This window comes from Micromesistius poutassou (genome assembly GCF_964030765.1).
Source record: "Micromesistius poutassou genome assembly, chromosome: 19".
NCBI classification, from domain to species: domain Eukaryota; kingdom Metazoa; phylum Chordata; class Actinopteri; order Gadiformes; family Gadidae; genus Micromesistius; species Micromesistius poutassou.
The window spans coordinates 9,418,803-9,442,394 of NC_140289.1; the positions used below are offsets into that span (position 1 = coordinate 9,418,803).

Genomic DNA, 23,592 nt, shown 5'->3' on the forward strand with positions numbered 1-23,592 from the left:
TCAGACCGGTTCACACATACCGTAGATAATCTAGGCAAGTATCTCAGGCGTATACTTCAGGCAAGGGCTGACGCCTGGGTAGAGCTTGTAGGAGGCAGGACTTGACAAAGCGATGAAGTACGCAGTGGAGGTCGCAGTGTTTTGTTTACAACACATCAAAGATCGCGGGCTTCATCTCCGTAACGCTGACTCTTTTTGCAGTGGTATCAATGCTGCATTTAGCTAAACGTATCCGCCATCAACACGTCAGCGACACGCCAACTCGCTTTGCACTAGGGGTCTACCGGGGTAAACCCCGGAGGGGCTGATTCAGGCATTTGAGGGGCTGTATATGTGAACGCAAATGTCCGGACTGCAGGTGATTAATTTTGAGTTAATTGGATATTGCAGTTCATGGAGTTGTGGAGTTGGAATTAGTACATTTCCGATATCAGATGCAGGTAAGGAGACAGGAAATAGACACCTGAGGGCCTCAAGTCCCAATTCTAGCGCAGGACTTCCAGGAGTTTCAACGGTTGTGAATGCAGACGTGGGTGGATTGTCTTTATTGTAGCTCTCGTACTTCACATCTCTCCCTTCAGAGGGATTCTCAGAACATTCTTCAGAGAATCCCTCTCCGAACCATTGTAAACCCTGGCAATTAATCACCGGCTCCTCTGCTACAGCGTGTTCTCTCTGGCGTTGAGGCGAGGCCAACGCTGTTAAAGTACATCAGCGTTGCTTCTGGACGCGTCATTATGCTGGATTGTTGCCCTGATAAAGGCCCTCCGAGACTGCGTTCCTCCTCATTAGATAGGCATCTGTGGAGATGATCGTACCCACATATTTGCACAATGGGAATGTGCATGAAACTACACACACACAAACACACACACACACACACACACAAACTCACTTTCACACACCTTGTTTGCATACAAACACCCATGCGCGCACACACACACACACACAATCTGTAGATATATAGCATGCATGCTAATAAGCATAGATATGGATTGAGAGGTCAGTGTACACATTGGAAGAGGTTTACTGACAATCCAAGGTCAAACACTTGCCACAAATAAGCTCATCTGCTCAAAGGCATGGACATTTTAACAAACACAAGCTTTTTCTAGTTACTTACATGTACCTTTGTTAGGTAAGGTAATATTGCACATGTTTCCTACTCCACTGTAAACTGAAGTTTGGGTCATCAGTTGGCTTACGGTACTTTGTCAGATATGTAGCATGAATGAACTTAAAGACCTGTCAACAACCCCCCCCCCCCCCCCCCCCCCATATAACATATTTACCAGATCTTCCAAACGGATGGCTTCTTCTTCTCTTCCCCTTCCAGCACCCTCATTCATAATCACCCCCTTTGATTCATGACACTTTTACGACTCGACGCCAGACTCTTTTAAATTAATTGTATTAGATCAAAGTTGTGTTCCTCTCGACTCTTTTATTCATGAGCAATATGTTTAATCAGTGCAACATTTGCGACGGCACCTCTTGAGCGATGCGCACGCGGGCTGGGTGATTGACGTGGCGTGTGTTGTAAGTGCACCACTCATGAGCCCGGGCTGCTTCGTTCCTACTCCCAGGGCCATGATGAATACAGAAGCAAAATACCAACCTGCCAACCGCTGCGTTAATATTCATGCAGACCATCCGGGGAGGAAATTAGGGGGAAAAAAACGTGTTTGAACGGAGACATGAAGAAAAAAAAACCAGTGTGCATGCCATGCGCGCGAGCAGCAGAACAGGGATATCGATCCGTATTTGCTGAAGTCAGCCGGCCCACCTGCTTTCAATGCACAGCCCCGTACGCCTGTGTAAACAGCTTCTAATTGCGCTACACATTCTCCCGCTGTTTGTACATTTGGCTGCTCTGGGTCCTAGTCCCCCTGTGACTCCCCCCCCCCCGCCTCCCACATACCCCACCCTCCTCTGTGGGAGGAGGATAAAAGGAGCAGGCAGGAAATCAATGCACTATAAAATAACAAAAAACGGAATATGCATTTGCGTTTTATGCCTTATGGGTTATGAATGAAAAGCTTGCAGATGGCTCCTTTCCCAGAGCTTAGAGCGAAATTGGCGGGGAGAGGAAAGTGGTGGTCGAGTATGGGGAGATTAACCTCCACACCGGGAAGTGTGTTTACTATCAGACGCTTATAGTACTGAATAGACAACGGAAAAATTACAACCAATAAAGGCTTGTGTCGAGGGTGTCGTAAACATGCGTAATTTAATATTGTTCATTACAATCCCTCTCTCGGGGCGTGTTCCACCTGTCCCCTTGCAGCTGCTTCCTAATTAAAGCTCACACTAGCCTACATTGTGTGGTATATTACACACTAAGGAGCACTTGATGCAGCTTGTTTTCACTGCAATATGCATTTATGCGCAATTAAAGAAAAATATGGTCGGTTTTCTAATCGCTTTATGAATAGGGTGCCAGAAACCCTGGTGGCTGGCTGAGTGCAATAAATACGATGTGTGTTTATCTCTCAAGGACTCCACAAAAACCACAGATTACACATCAAAATGAGCTATGAATTGATGGCATTTATCCTAAGTAATGAGACAGTGCCAGCCCACCATTGAATTGCTATTAGGACGATGCCGCCACTCAAAGTGGTACATATACAAGCCATTAAAGAGAGGGTCTTAGGAATGTGGACATTTTAAATCATATTTTTTATCCAAAGCGTCTCACAGTGGCTTAGGATACAAGTCATTGGGAGCAGGTGAGGGTGAGGCATCTTGCTCAGGGGGGGGCCTACAGGTTAGGCTGCAGATATGCCGAATTGAACACAGTATCTTTTGAATGAGAGTCACCATGGCAACTACACAATCAATCAGATCAGAACGGTGGAACATGTATGCCACGGCTTGAGAAAATGTGGTGGGCTGTAGTGCAGATGTGAACTTTAGGATCTTAGTTCTATAAAGTGAAAAACCGATAAGGTCCATCCTAGCCGTGGCTAACACTGTACACACCCGTTCAAAGGGATGGTCAAAGTCAAACTGGCCTCCTAGCAACCCCTTTACAGAGTGAGCCCTCCCGAAGCCAGCAGCTGAGGAATACTTTACATGGAAGACTACACACGGTGATGAACTGCAGCGGTCTCAGTAGTAAAGTTACAGCACTTCATTCACACCAGGCTGAGCCTGTCAGCCTCACCACTTCCCCAAAGAAGAGCGGCGACATTGGATCGGAGATCATTGAGCCAAAGGCAATTTATGTCAAGTCCCCTGGCAACGTGGTAGGGGCCTGACACGTGTCATACAGGATAAGGCTAAATAAACCTTCCAACACACACAGTGCAGGAATGGACAACACACGTAGACAAATGCATGCACAGTCAGTCAGTCAGTCAGACAGACAGACAGTCACTCTTCAGTGAGGAAGTTCACAGCCCAGTTCTTGACGATGGCACATCTACTTTCCATTTTGAGGTGTCTGGCCAATTAAGGGTGGTGGTGGGGCCCATAGGGACTAACAGATCCCAGAAAGGGGGGGGGGGGCACAAATCTCTGAGGGACCCAAGTTTCTCAAGAGTTTTTCACTTTGTGTTGTGGTGCAAATGAGCAGAGGGATTTCGGCGGCACCTTTGATATTCAAGACGCATTTTCTTCTCCTAATGAGGATGAATGTGAGTAGTTAAGTTTATGGAATTCAAAAACTGACTTATTTTCTGAAGGGCACAGGTGCTATGATGAGACTGATCAGTACAACACAAACACTACACAAACAACCTCTGTCTCCATCGCATAGCCTTCACTTTCATTGTTGTGTTGCATTCATGTCGCCCGCTGAAAAAGGCTAACGCTGTATGGCGTCCTCGTCTAAAACGCGCCTCAAATACCGCCACTGAGGAGCCACTTCAAGTCACTGTATTTAATACACTGAAGCCAAGGAGGGAAGGTTCAGAGCACATTCCAGCAGATCTAAAGGGCAGTGCCATGCCCCGAGGCCTGCTGAGCGCAGGCCCCGCACGAGCTGCCTGCTGATGAACCAGCTGGACCCCAGGCCTCCTCACATGGATTTTTAATTGACCGTCTTGCTCTCTACCCTTAGCTCACGTCAGATGGTTTAGCCAGCTTGCTTTCATTAACCTACACACTTCGGTACTTACACACCCGGGGGGATCTTCATGTTTTTCGCGTGTGTTTATCACTTTGGATGCAAGAATACCGCTTTTTATTTCAAAGTGTTGCTCATTACTGAAGCTATCTGCTGTTACTGCAGAGTGTTCACTAAACGCACCGCGTGGATGCATCAAAAATGGATGAATCGGCAACAACTTCCTTCTACTCCGTTGACTAAAATACCTTTTTTTTCCTGTATTCCACTAACTCTCACCTCTCTCTCTCTCTCTCTCTCCGGTCGCCCCTGACAGGTGGACGTGCTGAAGGCGGACATGGAGAGCGCCGAGTGGAAGATCCTGGAGAACCTGGTCCTGGAGGGCGTCCTGGACTCGGTGGGTCAGCTGCTGCTGGAGGTCCACCTCCACTGGGCGGGCTTCGAGGTGGGAGGCCAAGACCCCGCCGTGGTGCGCTACTGGTTCAGCCTGCTCCAGGAGCTGCATCGGGCCAGCTTCCGCCTCTTCCGTTGCCATAGCGACCCGGCCAAGCCGCACGTCTTCCTGCACAAGAACGTGCTGAACGCCAGCAGCACTTACACGCTGGGCTTCGTGAACACCAAGTGGAAGCCCTGAGGAACGCTAAGCAAAAGCGGACCGTTTTTATTTGGAAGTTGGAGGTGCTCCAGAGGATCAAAGGAGAAAAGTAAAGTGAGATAAAAGGTTTCCCAGATTTTAACCTGAGTCTTACCCACACTTGAGGTTTAAGTCATGCAGCGAATCCCATCGCACCATCTCCTATATGTCTATGGGCCTGTAACGACCTCAGCCCCCCTCAGACCCTGTTAAAAGGAAGAGCACTGATTAGTGTATTACGCTTCAATGCGGTCCGGTGTCGGTGCCCTGTTCCCGTCTCCATTCCCTTAACTGGATCGGCTCAACTGCAGCCAGCCGCCCTTGACCCTCAGGCGACCAGCACACCAACAGTCCTAGACAGTGTGGGGCTGAGTGCAGCACCACCCAGCAGGGGTCGAGACCACACCAGCTAAGATCAAGACCACACCAGCAGCGATTGAGACCACACCAGCATGGATCGAGACCACACCAGCAGTGATCGAGACCACACCAGCAAAGATCAAGACCACACCAGCAGTGATCGAGACCACACCAGCAAAGATCAAGACCACACCAGCAGTGATCGAGACCACACCAGCAAAGATCAAGACCACACCAGCAGCGATCGAGACCACACCAGTAGTGATCGAGACCACACCAGCAAGGATCGAGACCACACCAGCAGGGATCAAGACCACACCAGCAGGGATCAAGACCACACCAGCAGTGATCGAGACCACACCAGCAAAGACCAAGACCACACCAGCAGTGATCGAGACCACACCAGCAGGGATCAAGACCACACCAGCAGCCTTTGTATACAGGAGAAGGAACCGTATTTGTTTGTCATCATGTTTAGGTGGCTGTGTGCTTGTCAGTGTGAACTGTATGGAACATGGGCGAGGTAATGGAGGTGCCTAAACGGTTCCTGTAGCGCTATCAAGAGCAGGATGTCGTTTACATCGATTTCTAAATTGAGGAAAGATCTGGGACAGCATTGTGCAGTGAGAACAGACTGGATGAGGGTATGTTGTCAATACTGTACAGGATTGTCGTGACTTCCATTTTTCTTCAGAGAGATTGGTGGGAGCTGGAATAGATCGGTGGGCTGCTGTAGCAGCGTTACAAAGAGAAAATAAAGACTGACGGAAAGAAATTGACTTCAATAATGAGTACGCTTATTATATATTTGTTTCCCAATAGGAAGTGTCACTTCAGCTGCCAAAAAGTGGTTTCACCATTCTGTCTGCCATGCCTTGTGCTCCAAGCCAGCACTATAATCTCTGTCATTGCAGAACTTCAGTCACCAGAATTTATATGAAAATACTCCACTAGATTGACAAGCTAGGAATAATTCCCCAGTCTATTATTGTCATTGTAATTCTGCTAATAATTTACAGTAGTTCAAAGAGAACAAATAAAGGGTTTTGCTTTTTCTCTGGGAACGCTATTAAGCAGCTTTCATGGTTGGAGGAAGAAAAGAAAAGCCACCAACAAATTGTGTAGCAAATAAACTGTACAAAATGTTTATTTTAACCAATGTCCAGGAACACATAGAAAAAGAAAAAAGTAATACATCTTCAATAAACAGTAGAGTACATTAACAAATAAAAGAGAAATGAGTTCAACTTTAAAAACAAAGAATTTGAATGTAGACGCTGTGTGTTGTAATAAGACGCATGAACACGACGCGATACAAAAATACACTCCTAGGATCAGACTGGATACCAGCCCTGCTTCAGCCTGCTGTCCCCTCGCTCTCAGCAGTGTTCTCTCACACACACACCCCTCACGGGGGCCGCGTTCACACCTGCACTGAGGGGATCCGCGTTCACACTCGCACTGATTGGGACAGCTTTCACACACACGTGGTCACGGGGTCCTGGTTAGAGTTCACACCTATGCGGCTGGCTGGCCGTTCACACACACACACACACACACAGGGACCGCAGGGGGGGCTCCTCTGCTCTCTCTAGTCCCAGAGTTTGATCAGGCCGTCCCAGCCGCAGGTGATGACCTTGGAGGTCTCGTGCGGGTGCCACAGGGCGCTGATGCACACCTTGTCGTGGGCCTTGATCCGGTGGTACAGCTTGGTGGTCTTCCAGTCCCAGATGTTCAGCTTCCCGTCCGCGTCCCCTGACACCACATAACTGCGTAGGGGGGGGGGGGGGGGGTTTGGGTTAGAAATTGAGTGACTGTAGTAGAAGTGTTGCCGTGGTTACCGAGGGGAGCAGTTGGTTACCTGCCGATATGTACGTGGGTGAGGTAGGCATGTAGAGATAAGGATAATTGGGCTTTGTCCAAAAATGAGGGAGTCTGGCTTGGCCTAGGTGGCTCCCCTGAGTTTCAGCATGTCAGCCGTTGAGAACGAGAGCTCTTCAGGATGAGAAGGACAATAGGGACGGATATGGGCCAACTGTGGGCTTCACTGTCAACTCTCTGCATTGGCAACACCCAGACGTGCTACATGTCATTCTTTGGACTGCTTAGGATGTGATCAGAAAATGCCTTCCCTGTTGAGCAAGGCCTGTCACTCTTGATGTTTGCTTTTTTTAAAGAGTTGGTAAACCCTGAATAACCTTTTTCAATTCATGCAAAGAATTATAAAAATGGAGAAATTCTCTATCTCTAAAGTCTGCTACTTAAAAACTCTTTCAGACAAAAAAAAAAAGTCGTTTTCTGTAAGCTGCGCTCCCTTGCCGAAGCGTGGGTGACAACGTTTGACAACCACCCTCGCACTTTATGGAATCTAATTAGTCCATTTTCCTAAAACCTTTACTTCCAACCTGTCCTGACTGCTTGGATGGCACTTTTTAGTTTATAACTCTCAGGATCATGACTTTACTTCTACAGCTAGACGTTTCCCGTGTGAGAAGATGACGATTGTTTGTGAATGTTTAGTTTTTGGAACGGTCCACAATCAAACACAGGTCTCTCACTCAGCCAACCGCCACCCGGACGTCTGACTGAGGACAGAGTGGAGCCTCACCTCATGTCGGGGGAGAAGTCCACCTGGCAGGCGTAGCCGGCCACCATGTGGCCCTTGAAGATCTTCTTCTTGTTCAGGCGGAAGCGGTTCTGGGCCCCAAAGATCAGGATCTGGTTGTCCATGGACTGGCACGCCAGCCATTTACCTGGAGGAGAGAGACGAGGGAGGTTTAGAGATCCTTCCGGATGAGGTCAAACTACAGCATAAAACCCAATGAAGAACTACAAATGTATTCGGTTTGAACCTCATCCACGGTCATTCGGTTTGAACCCAAAGTGCTCCCACACTGTTTTTTTTGTTTTTCGTTCCTCCAAATCTCAACTAGCGTTTTCTCTGGCTTGCTACTCCTCACGGGGCGAACATGCTGCACTCTGGCGAGAATGTCTAGAAAGGAGCGCATATAGAGGGGCTCTGACTCTGTAACGCCAGGGCTCCGCCTCCCCACACAGAGACCATGCGGCTGACAAGTGACTGACACGTCTCGAGGGTTAACACCTCATTACGCCAAGGAAGAGAGAGGGGTCTGTCGAGACCGATGCTCCGGAGTGAAAACTCTTGTCATCCAGTCTCTTTGATAGAGAGAGACACAAGAAGAAAAAAAAGGCGCTTATTTATCACGGACGGCAAAATGATCGTCTCATTTTAATTTATCGTGCGATTAATTGATTTATTGCTTATCGCGACAGGCCTACAAATATACTCCTTTTTGTGTATCCAGTGCATTTAAGTTTGAGGGCTCAATGTGTTGGACAAAGGAATGGCTTTTACCAATAACAGTTTCCAGTATAAAATAAACATTACAATAACACCATGTTTTGTCTGTCTTTAATTCATTATTGGCAACGATACCATTTGACTTTCCCCCCGCGGGATGAATGCTGACATCTTCTCTGAATAAACAATGTTTTAGAACTAAACCGCTACAGCTGGTATGTTTGGTGTGAAATTAGTTTCAGCGTAGTCTATTTAGATTATATTTAGTCATGGTACTCAGGGGCTCAGCCCACTAATGCACTCACCATGGAGGCTAGGCAATATGCCTTGTCTCAACCCAGGTTGGACTCTGACCTGCACAACATTTGCCTGGTTCCAGCCCCTCCATCCCTGTTTCTTTTAAATGTTGCGCAATTCAGGTTTGAGAAGAAGTGAACCCAAGGAGAAGTTCAGGATGATATCAGTCACCACGTCATTTACCCCCTCCCTCATCCCGATTCCTGTGTTCTTCTTCTGTCTCATCAATAAAAAGCACGCAGCCTGTAGTCTAGTAACTACATCAGAGGTACATATCCGTTTTTATGGATGTCTTGAAGTGAACCGTACATAAAGGAATTTATCGACGGCCCAAACGGCCGATCACTATGGAGCGGTGAAGTTTTTAAAATCGGATATGCACTGAACGTGGATGAACGCAGATGGCTGGGCATCGACAGGTGGCTGTGGGTGTGTGTGTGTGTGCACTGCGCAGCATCCAGACAGCTCGCAGCCACCCACAGCACCCAGGAGGCATTTACACTTCACTCCAGGGCCATTAGCTGGAGAAGATGGAGGCAATTTTGAGAAAATGGGGGGTGGGGGAAGAGGTTTTGATCAGCGATCGCTCACTGGAAATCTACTCTGCCGAGTGCGACGACTGCCAGCACGACTCCGGCATCAAAGTTGCCGCGCGGCGACACGGGTGTGCCACGGAGAAGAAAGACAAGGCAGCGTCGCCAAATCGCTGCACTTCTGGTAAAGGAACCCGAGGGAAATTCGGAATGTGCTCGAAGAGAGGGGGTGTGTAGGAAAATGATGATTTCTATGGAGGGGCTGCCGGGAAGTGTGTGTGCTGGGTTGACATTGTCACGATCGGAATAAGAGGAAGTTTGGTGCAAGCTAAAAAAAATATTGATTTTAGTTGCGTGCGCGAGGATCTGCATGTTGGTGGTCGTTGATTTGGAGCAATAGGTGCTGGGTTGACATTTAGGATGAGGGTGCTCCGGCTGCATTATGCACACCACATTCCCCAAGGGGAAACCCCCCCACTGGGATGGATAAGAGAATGTTCCCCGGGAAGATGAAAGCCGCAACGCGAGGCCTCAGTGATCATCTCCTCCGTATGTGTGGCATGATTTATCGAGGTTTCACCGTACCCTCGTATCATCCCTGCTTAAAAAAATTACCCCTCCCACGTCTACTGCCTCGTTATCCCCTCGCCCCCTCCCCATCTGTGCCAGAAGCACTCACCGTTGGGAGAGAGGGTGACAGCTGGCATGGAGTGCATACTGGGCTCGGCGATGTACTTGAAGTCCACGGGGATGTCCCTAAACAGGAAAAAAAATAAGAAAATGTAATTAAACGCAAAGCCAATCTGCACCGGTCTTTCAAATAACCACCCATCACAAGTCGAGACATGAGATACAAACACCCCGAGTCTCACAAGGCAACTTAAGAGCACACCCACATAAATACACACACACTTAAAGAACTGATTACGCACCATAAGCCCCCCCCCAATCCTCATCTCAGTATCAGCTACGCCTCAGAACAGGCCGTGATTGCGCTGCAGCTGTGTACATGGATGTACACTGTGACATCATATAAATGATGAAGTTGGAGTGGATTGGAGGGTGCCTCGTGTCTGGGATCTAATTATTTATTGATCCCGTGTTTGGCCTTCCAGCCATTAACTCTTCCCGCCTTTTTTGTCCCGGGAGAGAGAAGTCACGCTTCGGTGGCTGGCTAAAGATAACCCGGCACTATATAAAGTGACGTTTATGCACACATGATGCATTGAACGCGAGCCACCTGGTTTTAGAATGTGAATAAGATCAAAGGGCTACAAGGCCTACAGGGTCTTCAAGGTCGTTGTTCATGTGTCCGGACTGCATCGTGATGCATGAATAAATCCACAGGGGCAAAGGGACTTGGTGTATGAAGAGCATCCCCCTTACAGTTGCACTTTGTACCACGGTGGCCTGTACGGGACTATTTGTGCAACGTTCCAGTAGATATTTCAGTTTGGGCCAAAAAACACCTAGTTTTAGTTGCACCACGCTCAGTCTTTGACTGCTCTAGCCTGCGAATAAATCAGTTTGACCAATCGCAATCGGGTATCTTTGTACATAGGTTGCTTTCGATATTATAAATGGTGTCCAGCTGTATCTTTCGCCACCTAAAGAGGCATAGCCTACTTTTAGTTATCAAAACAGGGAAACTACCTCAAAAACAAACAACTCCAAAACATGGATGTATTGAAAAATGCACTTATCGTAATCTCCCTTACTCACAAACTTCCATTGGCTACACTACTTTACACTTTGATTAAAAAATGAAACCATTATAATGGAATCCTCTAAATACATAGGATATTTGGGTGCAAGGATGGAGCATAAGCTCATCCACATAGGCTATATTAGGCGTGTCCCAGAGAGGGATAAGCTTCTAGGCCACTTATATATAACACCATGGTTTGTGTGTGGCTGTGTGGAGCTCTATCTGTCCAGCGGTTCATTTTTATGTCCGCATCCGTGAGAGGATAAGGCTACTTGGATACATAGTATAACTCTAAAGTTGGTTGGGTGGCGCATTTCATACACAACATTGCTCATTAACATTTCCACACAATGTTACTAAAAACTAGAGCGGTATATCAGTTGGCCGATTTTTTCGGCCGATATTGGCCTGTGACATATCTGTATCGGGGTTTAGGACAATGTTGATGCTGCCCGAAGCATTGCTTTTAAGCAGCAAATCCCAAGGAGTTGCTCCGCCCCCAAGATACCACGATATATCAAATAAAGGCGAATACATCTATATTTGGTATATCGGCAGATATATCGATATTGGTAATCTTTTACTCCCCAATATCGGTATCTGCATCGGCCCCTATACTCCAGTATCGGTCGGGCTCTCCTAATAACGTATAAACCTAACGTTAAAGCGTTAAACCTTTTTATGTTCTCACTTGGGCCGCTCTGGGCTGCTGTAGAACCATGGCGGTGCAACAGCCAGGCCTCCCTGGGACGAGGACTCACTCCCCATGTAGATATAATGGGCTCATTCCAAAGTAATGAGAAAATGATTCTTATATACTGCTTTCCTCCACTCCTATTCCAGACATCAAGGACTCTGGTTATGGCCTCATGCCGCTCTCACAGCGGAGGTTTGTTTATCGCCATGGGAACCTCCCAGCATATTTATGCCAGCGTCTCGCTGCTTCTGATGAGCTGCCCCCTCCAGAACATGATTCATCGGGTCAAAATGATGACGCTCGTATAAAGTACAATTACATTGTCAGTAAACCAATAAAAGGTAACATTATTTGTGTTTGCAATTCCCTGGCGGTTGCATAGAAAAACAAGAGAGATGCCTTTTGATTTTACTTGTTCCATCCTCGACCTCTTCCGGTGATTTGATGTGTGCCTTTGTGAAGCTTTCTTTTCACTTAATCAAATTATTTATGGGATGAGGTGAGAGGCTCACACGGGGCGATTGCTAGAACAACGTCATCGCAAGCCATGGATGAGGGGGCGAGAACAAGGACACACGCAGGGGTCAAACGGAGAGGAGGCCATGAATCAGGAGCAGATCACCAGCACGGCTGGAGGAGTGCGATTGGGAAGGGCGAGCGATGGGGGGGGGTGAGGGGGGGGGGGGGGGGTGTGCATGGGGTCAAAGGTCAGCTGGATGTTTGCTGACATGCTGCGTGTGACCTGCATGTAAAGGACGCTGTGGTGCCAACCAATGGGCTCGCCTCAGTAAAAGCTGTGAGTATACTGTATCTCTGCATGGTTTGCCGACTGATCCTGGTGTCACTCGATGTATGGACGTGGCAAACCCTGGTCAGGCGACCGACGGACCACTAACATGAGTGGTGCAATGGCTGGGTTATCGATCGCTCAAGCTCCACCAAGGCTATTTTCCTACCAAGATGTTTCGGAGAACACTGGCCCGAACGCGTATGCCATTTCACCACAGACGTCCGCGTCTCCCGCGTACATGAATCATCCGGGTCTCATCATTCATTTAACGCTGGCTGCACTGCACTCACCGCAACAGTCAAATGCTTGCTCACAGGCACCTCGCCCAGAAATGATTAACCCAGGGATTTAAACCGTGCCAGAAAACACTGAGGGATGGAAACAGACTTTGAATACCCGTGTCTTTCTCCTCTTAAAAACACGGGCGTGTTCACGCAAAGACACGATACTCCGACCCGATCAACAACACACTTACCACTCCCACACGCGGAGACTCTTGTCGTCCGATGTGCTGACGAATCGTCGGTTCTCGTCCACGAAGGTGATGGTATTGACGGCGCCCAGGTGACGGTCGTACTCCTGCACCACCTCGCCCGTCCTGATGTCCCACTGGGAGCGAGAGAGAGAAATAAAGTCATGCAAAATCAAAAGAGACAAAAAGAAAGAAACCGAGTACTTGTGATACAAATTATAATAATGAGATGCGTTTCTCATCCGAGCGCGAGTCATCCTTTTTATTGATGATCCCCAGATTGGGACTGTGACAGCAAAAACCTCGGCTGAAATCCCTGCCGTTTCTCCTTATTACAGAGCAGTATGATAAATCTGCAATCCGGCTCTCAGTGTTTAAACAACAACAGACGCTGTTCAACTCCAGCATTTCGTTAACTTATTTTGTAAACCCCAGCTGCCCAGCTGTCGATAAAACCTCACCGCAAGCCTCCACAATCTCCTGATTACATCTCATCTGAATAAGAACCTCAAGGCGCCAGAGTGTTTGCTTGTGTAATAGACTAGATATGGATTTGCCATTTTGATGATAGATCTGCTTTTCCCCTCAGTTTACAAAAACATGCAGTGATTAATAATTTTGCCCTAGACCCGTCGAGACACACACACACACACACACACACACAGACTAACACACACGTAAACCCATACACACAGTGAGAGAAAGGACTGTATCTTAAGACTCCTGGGGAAAGAGAGGTGGTTGTGTATTCCTAGTCGAAGGCTGTGTGTGCGTTCGTCTGGCTTTGCTGAATTAGTCAGTGATCCACAACGCATCACAGATAAAATGAACAAAATGGAAAACAGATAGGAAATAGGCAAAAGCCTTTACCTGCACAATCTTCTTATCTGACATCCCGGCCACGAAGAGATTCTGTTTGTCCTCGTCGGGGTTGAACTTGACGCAGTACGGCACCTTCCTGTTGGTGAAGCGCGAGATGCACTGGCCTGTGGTGGGGGGGGCAAGCGCATTGAAAGATCAGAGCTCCAGAACAAACAATCCACGGGGCTTTTGACAACAGAACGAAGGAAAAGTGCAAACAAACTGAAGCTACACTTGAGTTGTTTGAGTGGTCAGTCAAAGCCCAGTCTTTAAAGAGCAAGGGTTCACCAGCCACAGATATTGAGTGACATGCCCGTAGTTGATGCTGCGAGCAACAAGTGGAGGATCAAGCTCTCTACTGCCCCCTGCTGGAGAGGCACATCTCAATGATCAAGACTGAGGGAAACAAAATGGATGTCCAGTAAGGGCACAACACCATGTCTCCGCTACATTAAAACTATTCCTCACAATAGTGTGCATACGTGGATTACATGGACAAGAGATAACCAGGCCAAACACAAATAGTTTGACTATGCTAATTAAGGGGTGGAGGAGCGGCTTCTCACTGAGTGACAATTACAGCCAGAGTAATCAGAGTTCAATCAATCTGCTAGTATCCAGTACTTCATGTGGATGGGAGTTAATAACATACCATGGACTTTTTTGGTGTGCTTTTTTGTGTGACGCAACAGGATAATATATATTTAGTCCAAATGTCCCAATAAATGAAGCACCCAGCATATCTATTAGCTGGTATCCCTGCTGCTGCTGAACACAAATACGTAAAACACATTTTATTGTTTTGTGTAGTGGGACAATTAAGGTTTTGATACTCCAGACCAGTGTATGCTATTAAGACCACATTTCCCCATACATGGAAAAACAGGGATTTCAGAGCCATCATTTATTTTGGATGATCGGAACACAAGACGCACGCCTTCAAACAAGCATTGAAACCTAAATACTAGATGAACGGTGGGGCACCAGGACCTACCTGTCTCAGAGTCCCAGAGCTTTAGGTAGCGGTCGTAGCCAGCGCTCATGAACTGAGTCCCAGTGTTGTTGTAGCAAATGTCTCGTACCGCTTTACTGTGACCTAACAGGGATTTAAAAACACAAAACCAATACATATTAGAGATCTTTCCACCAAAAACCACCAACTTATAATAGGATCTCATCCTACAGCTCTACCTTGATTCCTTAGATATTTGGCAGGACAACACATATCCGTTTGAGATCCCAGCATCAACAAATGCCCCAAAAATCGGGTATCTGTCAGTGTCACAGGCCAGGAAAAAGCCTGTCCAATCTTTTCTCCTGGCCTCGATGAAATGATTGGATGGCCTGCCTGTCGGTCTAGCTGTGCGCACTCACTGCTAATGACCGGAGTCTTCCACAAGACTAGGCAAACCTTTCGCTAAAGCTACTGATGTGTTTTGGGGAAGTGGCTTTAGAGGGAGACCTGAAGGGAAGGGTGGGATTTTTCAGTTGGATACTAAAATCAAGCTCTGGGTGGTTTCTACCATTTGCTCACCCTACCTGCACCTATTTTTTTTTAGGTGCAACACACAAAAATCACTCAAGGTGACATGCAGTCCCTCTGAGCTCACTGCACAAGGCTCTGGCTTCTTAACGCTGCCTTTTTATCGTGGATCTGCGGTCTCCACGGCAATAACCGGACAAAGCAGAGGCTAGCTCTCCCCCCCCTGATCTGGACAGGCCTTGCAGCTGGACCCCAAAAGGGCACTGTATAGTGAAGCAGGAGACCGCCCTGATGCCTCGGCCACTGTGATCCAAACAGTCTCACTTGCTAATACCACGCCCCCCCCCCCCCCCCCCCCAGTTGCACACATGCAATCACACGTACTGGAGTAAAACCAGGGTGCATGCAAAATCGATTACATAGCATCAGGCAACCTCCTGTATCCTAAATGAAGAAGAAAAAAACCCTGGTACCGGTAATAGGAATGCTCGTTCATGCACAACCGTGGCTTTTGCCTCTTCTCTGTAAATACAGCCTTTTATTCCGTCTTCCTTCGCTCGGTCAGTCACAGACTGCGAGCGTGAAGTAGGAGAACACAGCCAAGTGTTCAAATGCTGCGCAGTACAGACTATGCCATTAGGCATTCAATTCAAATTTTGCTGTTCAAAGAGGCAAAAATGCGGGAATTTTTTTTTCTTGTTAATAGAATGAATGAGAAAGCAAGATTAGTGTAACTGCAATCACCAGCCAAACAAAAACAACAAAAGAAAATGAACCAGTAATATAACACAATGCTGTACAGCAGGTGGGGTGTCTTGAGAGTTTGGTGATGAAGCCGATTCTGTGGCTGGCACTGAGAATTTAATAAAATGCTTCAAAATACTAGCAACGTTCAAATTCTCACTGATGAATAAATGTTTGATAAATCTTAATTAGGACTGCCAGGGTGGGGCTGCGTCTCTGTCCTATAGACCCCATTCTCCTCTTCTAACCCAGTTATTTTCTTCTTGCCTGCTCCCTTTCCCTCTCTCCCTCCCACTTTCCCTGGTGCCCTCTGCTTGCCCCCCCCACCTCCCCTCCCCATCACCCCTATGGGTGTAGGAATTATTCATGCTCCCCTCCCTAAAAAACAAAAGCAGAAATCTGTTAGCTGTGGGCTAATCATCTCCATTCTGACAGCGCACCGTCCTTGGGAGAGAATGTACTGCGGAACGGCTTACACATCCCCACTACCACCCACACACACAAACGCATGTAAACAACACACACACACACACACACACACACACACACACACACACACAAGTCGACAGAGGTGTCATTAACGTTACTTTAATGCTGAGCTCACACTGTCGCACGCTGCAGATATTTCCCCAAAGGGTTAGGGCTGCGTTTCAGATCTCCAGCATGCTAATTGTCAGCATGTCTGGCTGGTGAGATATGTTCATGTCCATAAAATGCTGCGGTTTCACAGCCATACATTTCCCCGTGTTAGACATTTTTTTAATGTCTATTAGGTTGTTGAAGATCAACAAAAACCGCCACCGATCGTTTTGAGGAGAAAGCAGTGGAAGAGCTAAAAGATCATTAAGTGGATCAAAGCTTTGGAGGACGGCTGCACCGCCATGCTCATTATGCATTGGCAAAGAGGCAGATGTGAAAGTAAAAGACACACACACACACCAGACATCAATAGGATCAGCGCAGCCAACAGGCATCTTATTACTCACCGATAAACGTCCGTATGCACCTCCTCTCGTTGTACACCTCCCAAAGCTGTGGGCAGGAGGAGGAAATGTGTACAATGAGCCTGCAATCAATGCTTTGCATCAAGGTTTTTCATAATCATCATCTCTATATCGCTACAGAAAAGGCTGTATTGATGTTTTAGATCGTTATGTTATTAATGAGTTCAATACTTGCTCATAAATATATTGCTCGCTTGCATAAGACGGATCCAGATTGCATTTCATGCGTGTTTTATGTTTCTATAAAGAGAGCATGCTGTGGGGCCGTCATTATGATACTTGGGGAAGAGGTTAGGGTGTGCACAAACAGGGAAGCTGATCAGATCGAATTTGAATAATGGATGTTGTTTCGTACCTTGATTTTACAGTCCATGGAAGCGGAGAGAAGCAGATGACCAGAGGCAGGGAATAGACGAATAGCGCTGACACCCTAAAGACGAAAAACACAAAAAGAATATTGTATTGAATTTGGTTTCATTTTCAAATCCAAAAAGTTGACCTAAAAATGTTTAAGTCAATGTTCAAGTCAAGTTATTCTTATTTGACTACTCTAATTTACTTTACATTAATTATGCCTTTCAAATGTACGCAGTGCTTCAACCAAGAAACAGTTGAACCATATGCATATGCGATGTTCCCAATTGCATGCATTTTCTTCACCAAGAACTCTGGGAAAAATGACTTCACCATTGTTCCTCAGTTCTAACCTAAAATGCACTGCATGTACTCTAAAAGGGTCGCACACTGGGGACACAGATTCAGCACACAAGGTCTTCCAGAAAATGTCAACAGTAATTGTTTAAAGGGGTAGTTCGGGATTTTCGACTGCTAGTCTGCCAATAAAAACAGTTTTTCCCACTCCACAGTATATCCGAAGATAAGAAGATAATTTAGAGCTTCAATCAAATTGAGAAAAATAAACAAAAATGTGTACTGCTAGAGTCCAGTCCTGTTGGCTGCAAGGTCATCAACCAAAATGTTAAATTCATTTGGGAATATTGGCATTTTTGTTCAGAAAAAGCCTGTAATCGCGTCCCCCCCCCCCCCTCCAACCCTGCAGTGGGGCACCACCATTGCTACCTGGTCTGTCGGAAACACTGATATTGAAATACTTTGCACTACTGTATCGATATAATTGCGTGCGCAAAATATCGTGATGCTGAGCAGAATCGATTTTTCTGTGGAGTGGGTAAGACTGTTTTTATTGGCAGGCTAGCAGAATCCCGTCGACTTGCGCTAGCCTAGCACCAGCGATCTCAGCAACTAGAAGGTCTGAATGAAAAGTGTTGAAAACGCTCTCCAATGATAAATAACACACTGGCTCACTTGGAAATTATGTCCGATATCCAAATCCCGAACTACCGCTTTAACCTATGTTTTCACTGAAAGTTCTCACACAGCCACTGCTGTGACGGCATCTAGCCACTACTCACCAACTCTCTTAATACCACTCAGTGTCAGACAATTTTTTCCAATGTGGTTCTATGTTAAATCCAGAACAAGGCCCAAAAGCCCAACTCCTCCTATGCATTAATATAGGCCCCTGCAGCCATACGTCACTGTGCTCCTTGAACGGCTTGTGACCTACTTAACTCCAAGTGGGAGAGGTAGGATGCACTGAGACCGGCCCCACTCACCTTGGTGTGTCCGGTCCACACGTGGATCTGTTTCTTGGGCAGGTAACACTTGTCCGGCACATCTGCTGTGCGCAGGTTGATGCCCACGTCCTGGGGGACGTGGAGGTAGGAGCGACCTTGGTAGTCGTACATGTCCTTGACTGGAAACGGAGTCGCCGCACAGAGAGAAATACATCAGCTGAAGCTTTCGGTTTCATTTAAAAATATATATATACAGATTTGTTTAGAATTTACTTTTTAGACAAATTAGGGGGATGTATTACAACCACAAGAGTTTCAATCTATAAATCAATAAGATCGGGAACAGTTGGCGGGTCTAAAGCCCAAAGCATGCGGCCATGTCCGGACAGAAGCAGAATAATGTTTCGGGGGCCAAGTTACCATGGAGAACGGTCTTCTCCTCTGCTGGGGCCTCTTCCTCGTTCCGTCCCTTCTTCTGCCGCTTGGCCGTGATCTCATCAAGCTCCTTCTGCTCCTCCTGTTATAATTAGAACAATAAAAAGTTAGAAAAACAATAAACGCTTTCCATCTATGGTTAAGCTTGCCAGAAGAACATTTGCAGTAGTTTTCTAATTCAGCAGCTGGTATAAGTAGAGCCCTATGGAATCTGTTTTATTATTTTCCAAATTCCGTTTTTTTCTCCCCCAAATTCTGTTTTTTCATAAAAGAGATGCTTTTATGGACTTTGCCGTCTCGGACGGCATCTTTGACATGTTTCTCAAAGTAGTGACAAGTTGTGAGGCGACGATCCTCCACCCCCTCACAAAACGCCGCGATCAAAAACAGACTTATGTATTTATGCCAACTCGTCTGTAATTTTACAATTATTAAATTCTTAGGTTACTACAATAATCAGCCCAACTTTTGATATTATTTCTTATGAATTTCAGACAAATTATAGACAATTTCGCAAATTCTGCCAGATTCCACATTTTACAGTTGATTCCATTTTTAGTACCAGATTCCGCAATTCCGTCCGCGATTTCCGCATTGCGGAAATCATAGGGCCCTACATAAGTGGGTGTAGATTGAAATTCTTTACTGAATAAACTGAATGTACAAAATACACATGCCATTTCAATGGCATGTGTGAATTTCAATAATTCATGTATGAATTATATTACCTCTGATGGTTTGGCCCCATCTTTCTCGTCTGCGTATTTTGCCCACGGGCCGAGGAAGGTTTCTATCTCTCCAGCCTCTCCTCCTTTAACCTTCTTCCTCTTATCTCCTGTCTTTGCAGCAGCCTCAAACACGGTTATCCCTGTGGGAAGAAGACATCAGACCAACCGCACATTATTGTACATCTGTGGAAACTGACTATTTCCAATAATGAAACCTAGCAAGCCCAGGGAGCATCATGGCAGGGATAAGCAGTACTTAACTGTTATAGCAGAGTTATGCTTTGCTTCCCATTTAGAGATATTCGCCTGAAGTAAACTATTTTGCGCAAGTGGATGACGATTTTTGGAGTGTATTTCTGCAGTGGCCAGCCTACATGGTGTTGCGTAGAAACTTTTACATAAACTTTTTTACAGTTAACTATGGCAAGCTCACAGATCTCCAACTCCAGAAACAGGTTTGGTCAAAACAAATATAAAGCGAAAGATACTAAAGTCCCCATTCACCCTGATCTGAGACTGGCAGGTAAAAAACACACATGGTTTGGATATTGATTGATACCAGCTTTAGGGATCAAGCTCAATCAGTGGTTCTAATCGTTTACCTTTATTCTTCTCAGCCTCATCCACTGCCCCAATATAGGAGGAGTTTGTCACTTCAGCCGTGCCCACAGAGGGGTCCAGTGCATAGCCTGTGAGTGGAGCAAAGTTAAAATCGACAATTAATACATGAGCACAAGTACATTTACACATGTCAAACAGTTACCAATAAATGCCTATTGAAAATAATATAAAACTGCTTACCAAAGGTGGAAAAGGTCCTCCTTTGCTGTTCGAACATAAAATCGTTGAGGTGGGCGGGCTCTGCGTAGCCAGACAACATGTTCCTTGGGGCGGCCATCTGCTGGCTTTTGAAGGGGTTTATTGGCCCAAACTAAATATTAAAGCAGAGGAACAACAAACATTAAAGCAGGAGTCTCACGATAAACATGGTTTTTCAGTGGGATTTTCTAGAGAAACGCAAACATACCTCTGGTGCAAACAGTGTTTCAAACGTAGGGTTGAACGTGACCTCTTTCAACGCAGGATCCAGGTGTTGTCCGGTCTCTACAGACTCCTACAATTAAGAAAAAAGTAATCAACGGTAGTCAAGCTTTTTATGTGATGAGTGGGTGTTCTTTGGTTATTCTTTAAGGGAAACAAGGCATCAGAGAGGCCTGGTTTACAATAGTTCCAGTTAAGGTGAACCACTCTCTTATCCCTCCAGTATCCTAACAGTCGGAAGAGTAAATCAAACATTGCCGCGGGATCCTTACACATCGTATCCGTTTGCTGCAAAGATGGCAATATGTTCTATAATAAAACAATGAATGTTTAACATTAGTTATTGATGCTTCACACGAAGCGCGGCAAGTCAGCGTTGTGCGTAACGTAAGTGCTAACTAATGCTATCCGCTTAGCTTACCTTCACAGCCACCTCCGGGGCTGCGTTTAGGACAGCCAGGGTCATGGTTGGCCCGGATGGTAACGGTTTAAGATGTGCGGTGGCGTCCGGATCATTAATATCGTGTCTGGAACTAGAATCGGACTCATTTTCGGAATCTGAATCGCTGCAGTAGGAAACGAGGGACTCTATGGCAGAAGACATCTTGGATGTTGTGGCTTCATCGGAAGCAAGGGGGCGGTACTTCCGCTGAAAAAGAAAACAGTTCGCACATTCGCCGCCCTGACGAGGGGTTTATATAATACATAATAGAAGCTACAAACGTTGCTTGAATGTCGTGTTGATGATAATATTGTAGATATATATGTATAATAAACAATATATGGAGGAATATATAAAATAATGCGCGATTATCCAACTGTCACCATGTATTGATTCATTAACAACGGATTGTATTTAGAAAGAAAATCCAGTTTGGAGATACAAATATGGAGATGCATTGGAACAATTAACGTGTATAAAGTATGGATCTATTTAGTATATTTATTTAGACGGCCGAGTGTGGGTGGAGGTAACCAGCCAATCAAGCCTACGCGCACGTTTTCTGCTGGGCATGCCAAGCAGTTGTACGGGACGCTCCAGCGCTCCAACAATAGAGTGGTGCGTACCATTATGTCTGTTCGCAATAGGTGCATCTCCACAAGATCAAACGTGGTTTCACTTACTATGCATTAAGGAAATCGGAAAATGTAATTGTGTGCTAAAGCAGTAGATATGCCTGCCGCAATGTATGGGATCTACTTGATTGCAGCCGATTAATTACCCTTAACACTACAATCGTTTCTGTGGATCCCTTTCTGAAGGGAGTGACTTGATCCATCTCCACTGCTGCTTTTTACCAGGACTCCTTTTACACAGGGTATCAGTGGCACTTCTAATATGGACCCAGGCTGGAGATTGCGATTACTAGATACGATTGAACGCTCTTAACTCAGTAGGAATGGGAAGAAAATAAGAAGAACCGAACACACGTATCAGGTAGGCGTAATGCAATTCAACGAAAAACTTCTTTATTTCAGGTAACATGCCTACTCTAGAAACAGTTACAAATGGTTGCTTGCAGATTTGCAATGTTGGTAGTAATTAAACAGAGCTCTAACCATCACTGTACGCTGGCACAGGTGACAAGTGTTACATACAATTTCTAAACGTTATCACGTAAAAATAAATGCAAACAGTGTTACATTTCACCAATTTAAAGTTCCCTAGCGACATCGCGCTTGTTTTGTATACATTCACAAATTGTATAACTGTATGGATGAGAACAGTATGCTCCCCTTTTGCACAAACTGCACTAGATGCATTGGCATTCCGGATAATGTAATTCAGAGCGAACATACATAGATCATCCCCCTGTAAATTTTAAGCAACACTTTGTCGTTTAAGTGTAGCAAAAAAAAAAAGATTAGGCTTGCGAGTTGAGACGCTGTTGTACAACCAATAGCTTTGGCATGGTGCGACTACATTTTTCCCACGAAGAAAGCATCGCCTTGCCGAGAGAGGATAGGGACTGGGGTCGTATTCCAAGCTCGCTTGGTTTGCAGTAAAGGGGGGATGGTAGCCCCTCAGCCTAATGAACATCATGCTCTGTGGTATTTGGAAACGTTATGTTATTTCAAATGTTTTAGGGAAAACTGACTGTATAAAAAAAATACAGGGTCATAGAAATAAACATTTTTGTTAGCGGTATAGGAACGCATATCACGAAATCACACAGAGTCCCATCTGGCACAGTGCAAAAACATTTGACCATAACGTGAAATAGGCATGGAAAGCTATAGATGAAGACATAAACCAATTTCCTCTTATCTATCTGTCTGTCTAGAAATGTCCTTAGCTTTAAGCAGTAGATTAGTTAGATCAGTAAATTAGGCAATAGATGAAGTGACATAATGCTGCTGAATTGGGTATTGCATCAGAGCAAAATAATAATATTGGAAGCTTAACAGGGCAAAGGCACAAGGAATACCCAAATAAATCCCCACGTCTTTTATTTCAGTCCTTTATTAATCACAATGCAACAAGTAATATATGGCCATCAGAAACAAACTCAAGGCAGTGGGACATGTCCCTAGGTGTATGGAACTAACACCTGGGTCTTAATGCACTGTACTAGTCCTATAACGCCAATGCACTGAGCTATAGTAAAGGTGGCCACAGACAGTAGCCTAGGTCATGTTGTTGTATAGGCAAATAACAGCCTTGACCTCTCAGACTAAATAGACTGATGGGGCTGCAGCTGTTACAAGTCTGCTGCACCGCCCACCAAACATATGAGAACACAGCAGGCCTATTCATGGGTTTAACTTGCATGATCATTGCATGTATGTCCCTGCGCCAAATGTCTTTATTT

General features: G+C 45.9%; 2 protein-coding genes across 2 annotated transcripts in view; one reads left to right on the top strand and one right to left on the bottom strand.

The window, feature by feature from the left end:
• LOC311364295 (putative methyltransferase-like protein 24) overlaps positions 1-4,907 on the top strand; it is a gene marked incomplete at its 5' end in the record, with an annotated part of 25,339 nt that extends 20,432 nt beyond the window's left edge. The window contains one exon of the mRNA XM_084484283.1: positions 4,389-4,907. Within this exon, the coding sequence (XP_084340409.1) occupies positions 4,389-4,706 (318 nt within the window). The 3' untranslated portion in view covers positions 4,707-4,907. The remainder of the gene's footprint in view (positions 1-4,388) is intronic.
• Positions 4,908-6,510: 1,603 nt separating this feature from the next.
• Positions 6,511-21,383, bottom strand: cdc40 (cell division cycle 40 homolog; the record flags this gene model as incomplete). The annotated part of the gene is made up of 15 exons (XM_084484119.1): positions 6,511-6,835; positions 7,675-7,819; positions 9,898-9,974; positions 12,889-13,022; positions 13,756-13,871; positions 14,741-14,842; positions 16,960-17,005; positions 17,333-17,407; positions 18,615-18,754; positions 18,996-19,092; positions 19,739-19,878; positions 20,341-20,427; positions 20,540-20,669; positions 20,766-20,852; positions 21,201-21,383. 15 exons carry the CDS (start codon positions 21,381-21,383, stop codon positions 6,658-6,660), a joined length of 1,737 nt encoding a protein of 578 aa, XP_084340245.1. The 3' UTR covers positions 6,511-6,657.
• Positions 21,384-23,592: the final 2,209 nt, after the last annotated feature.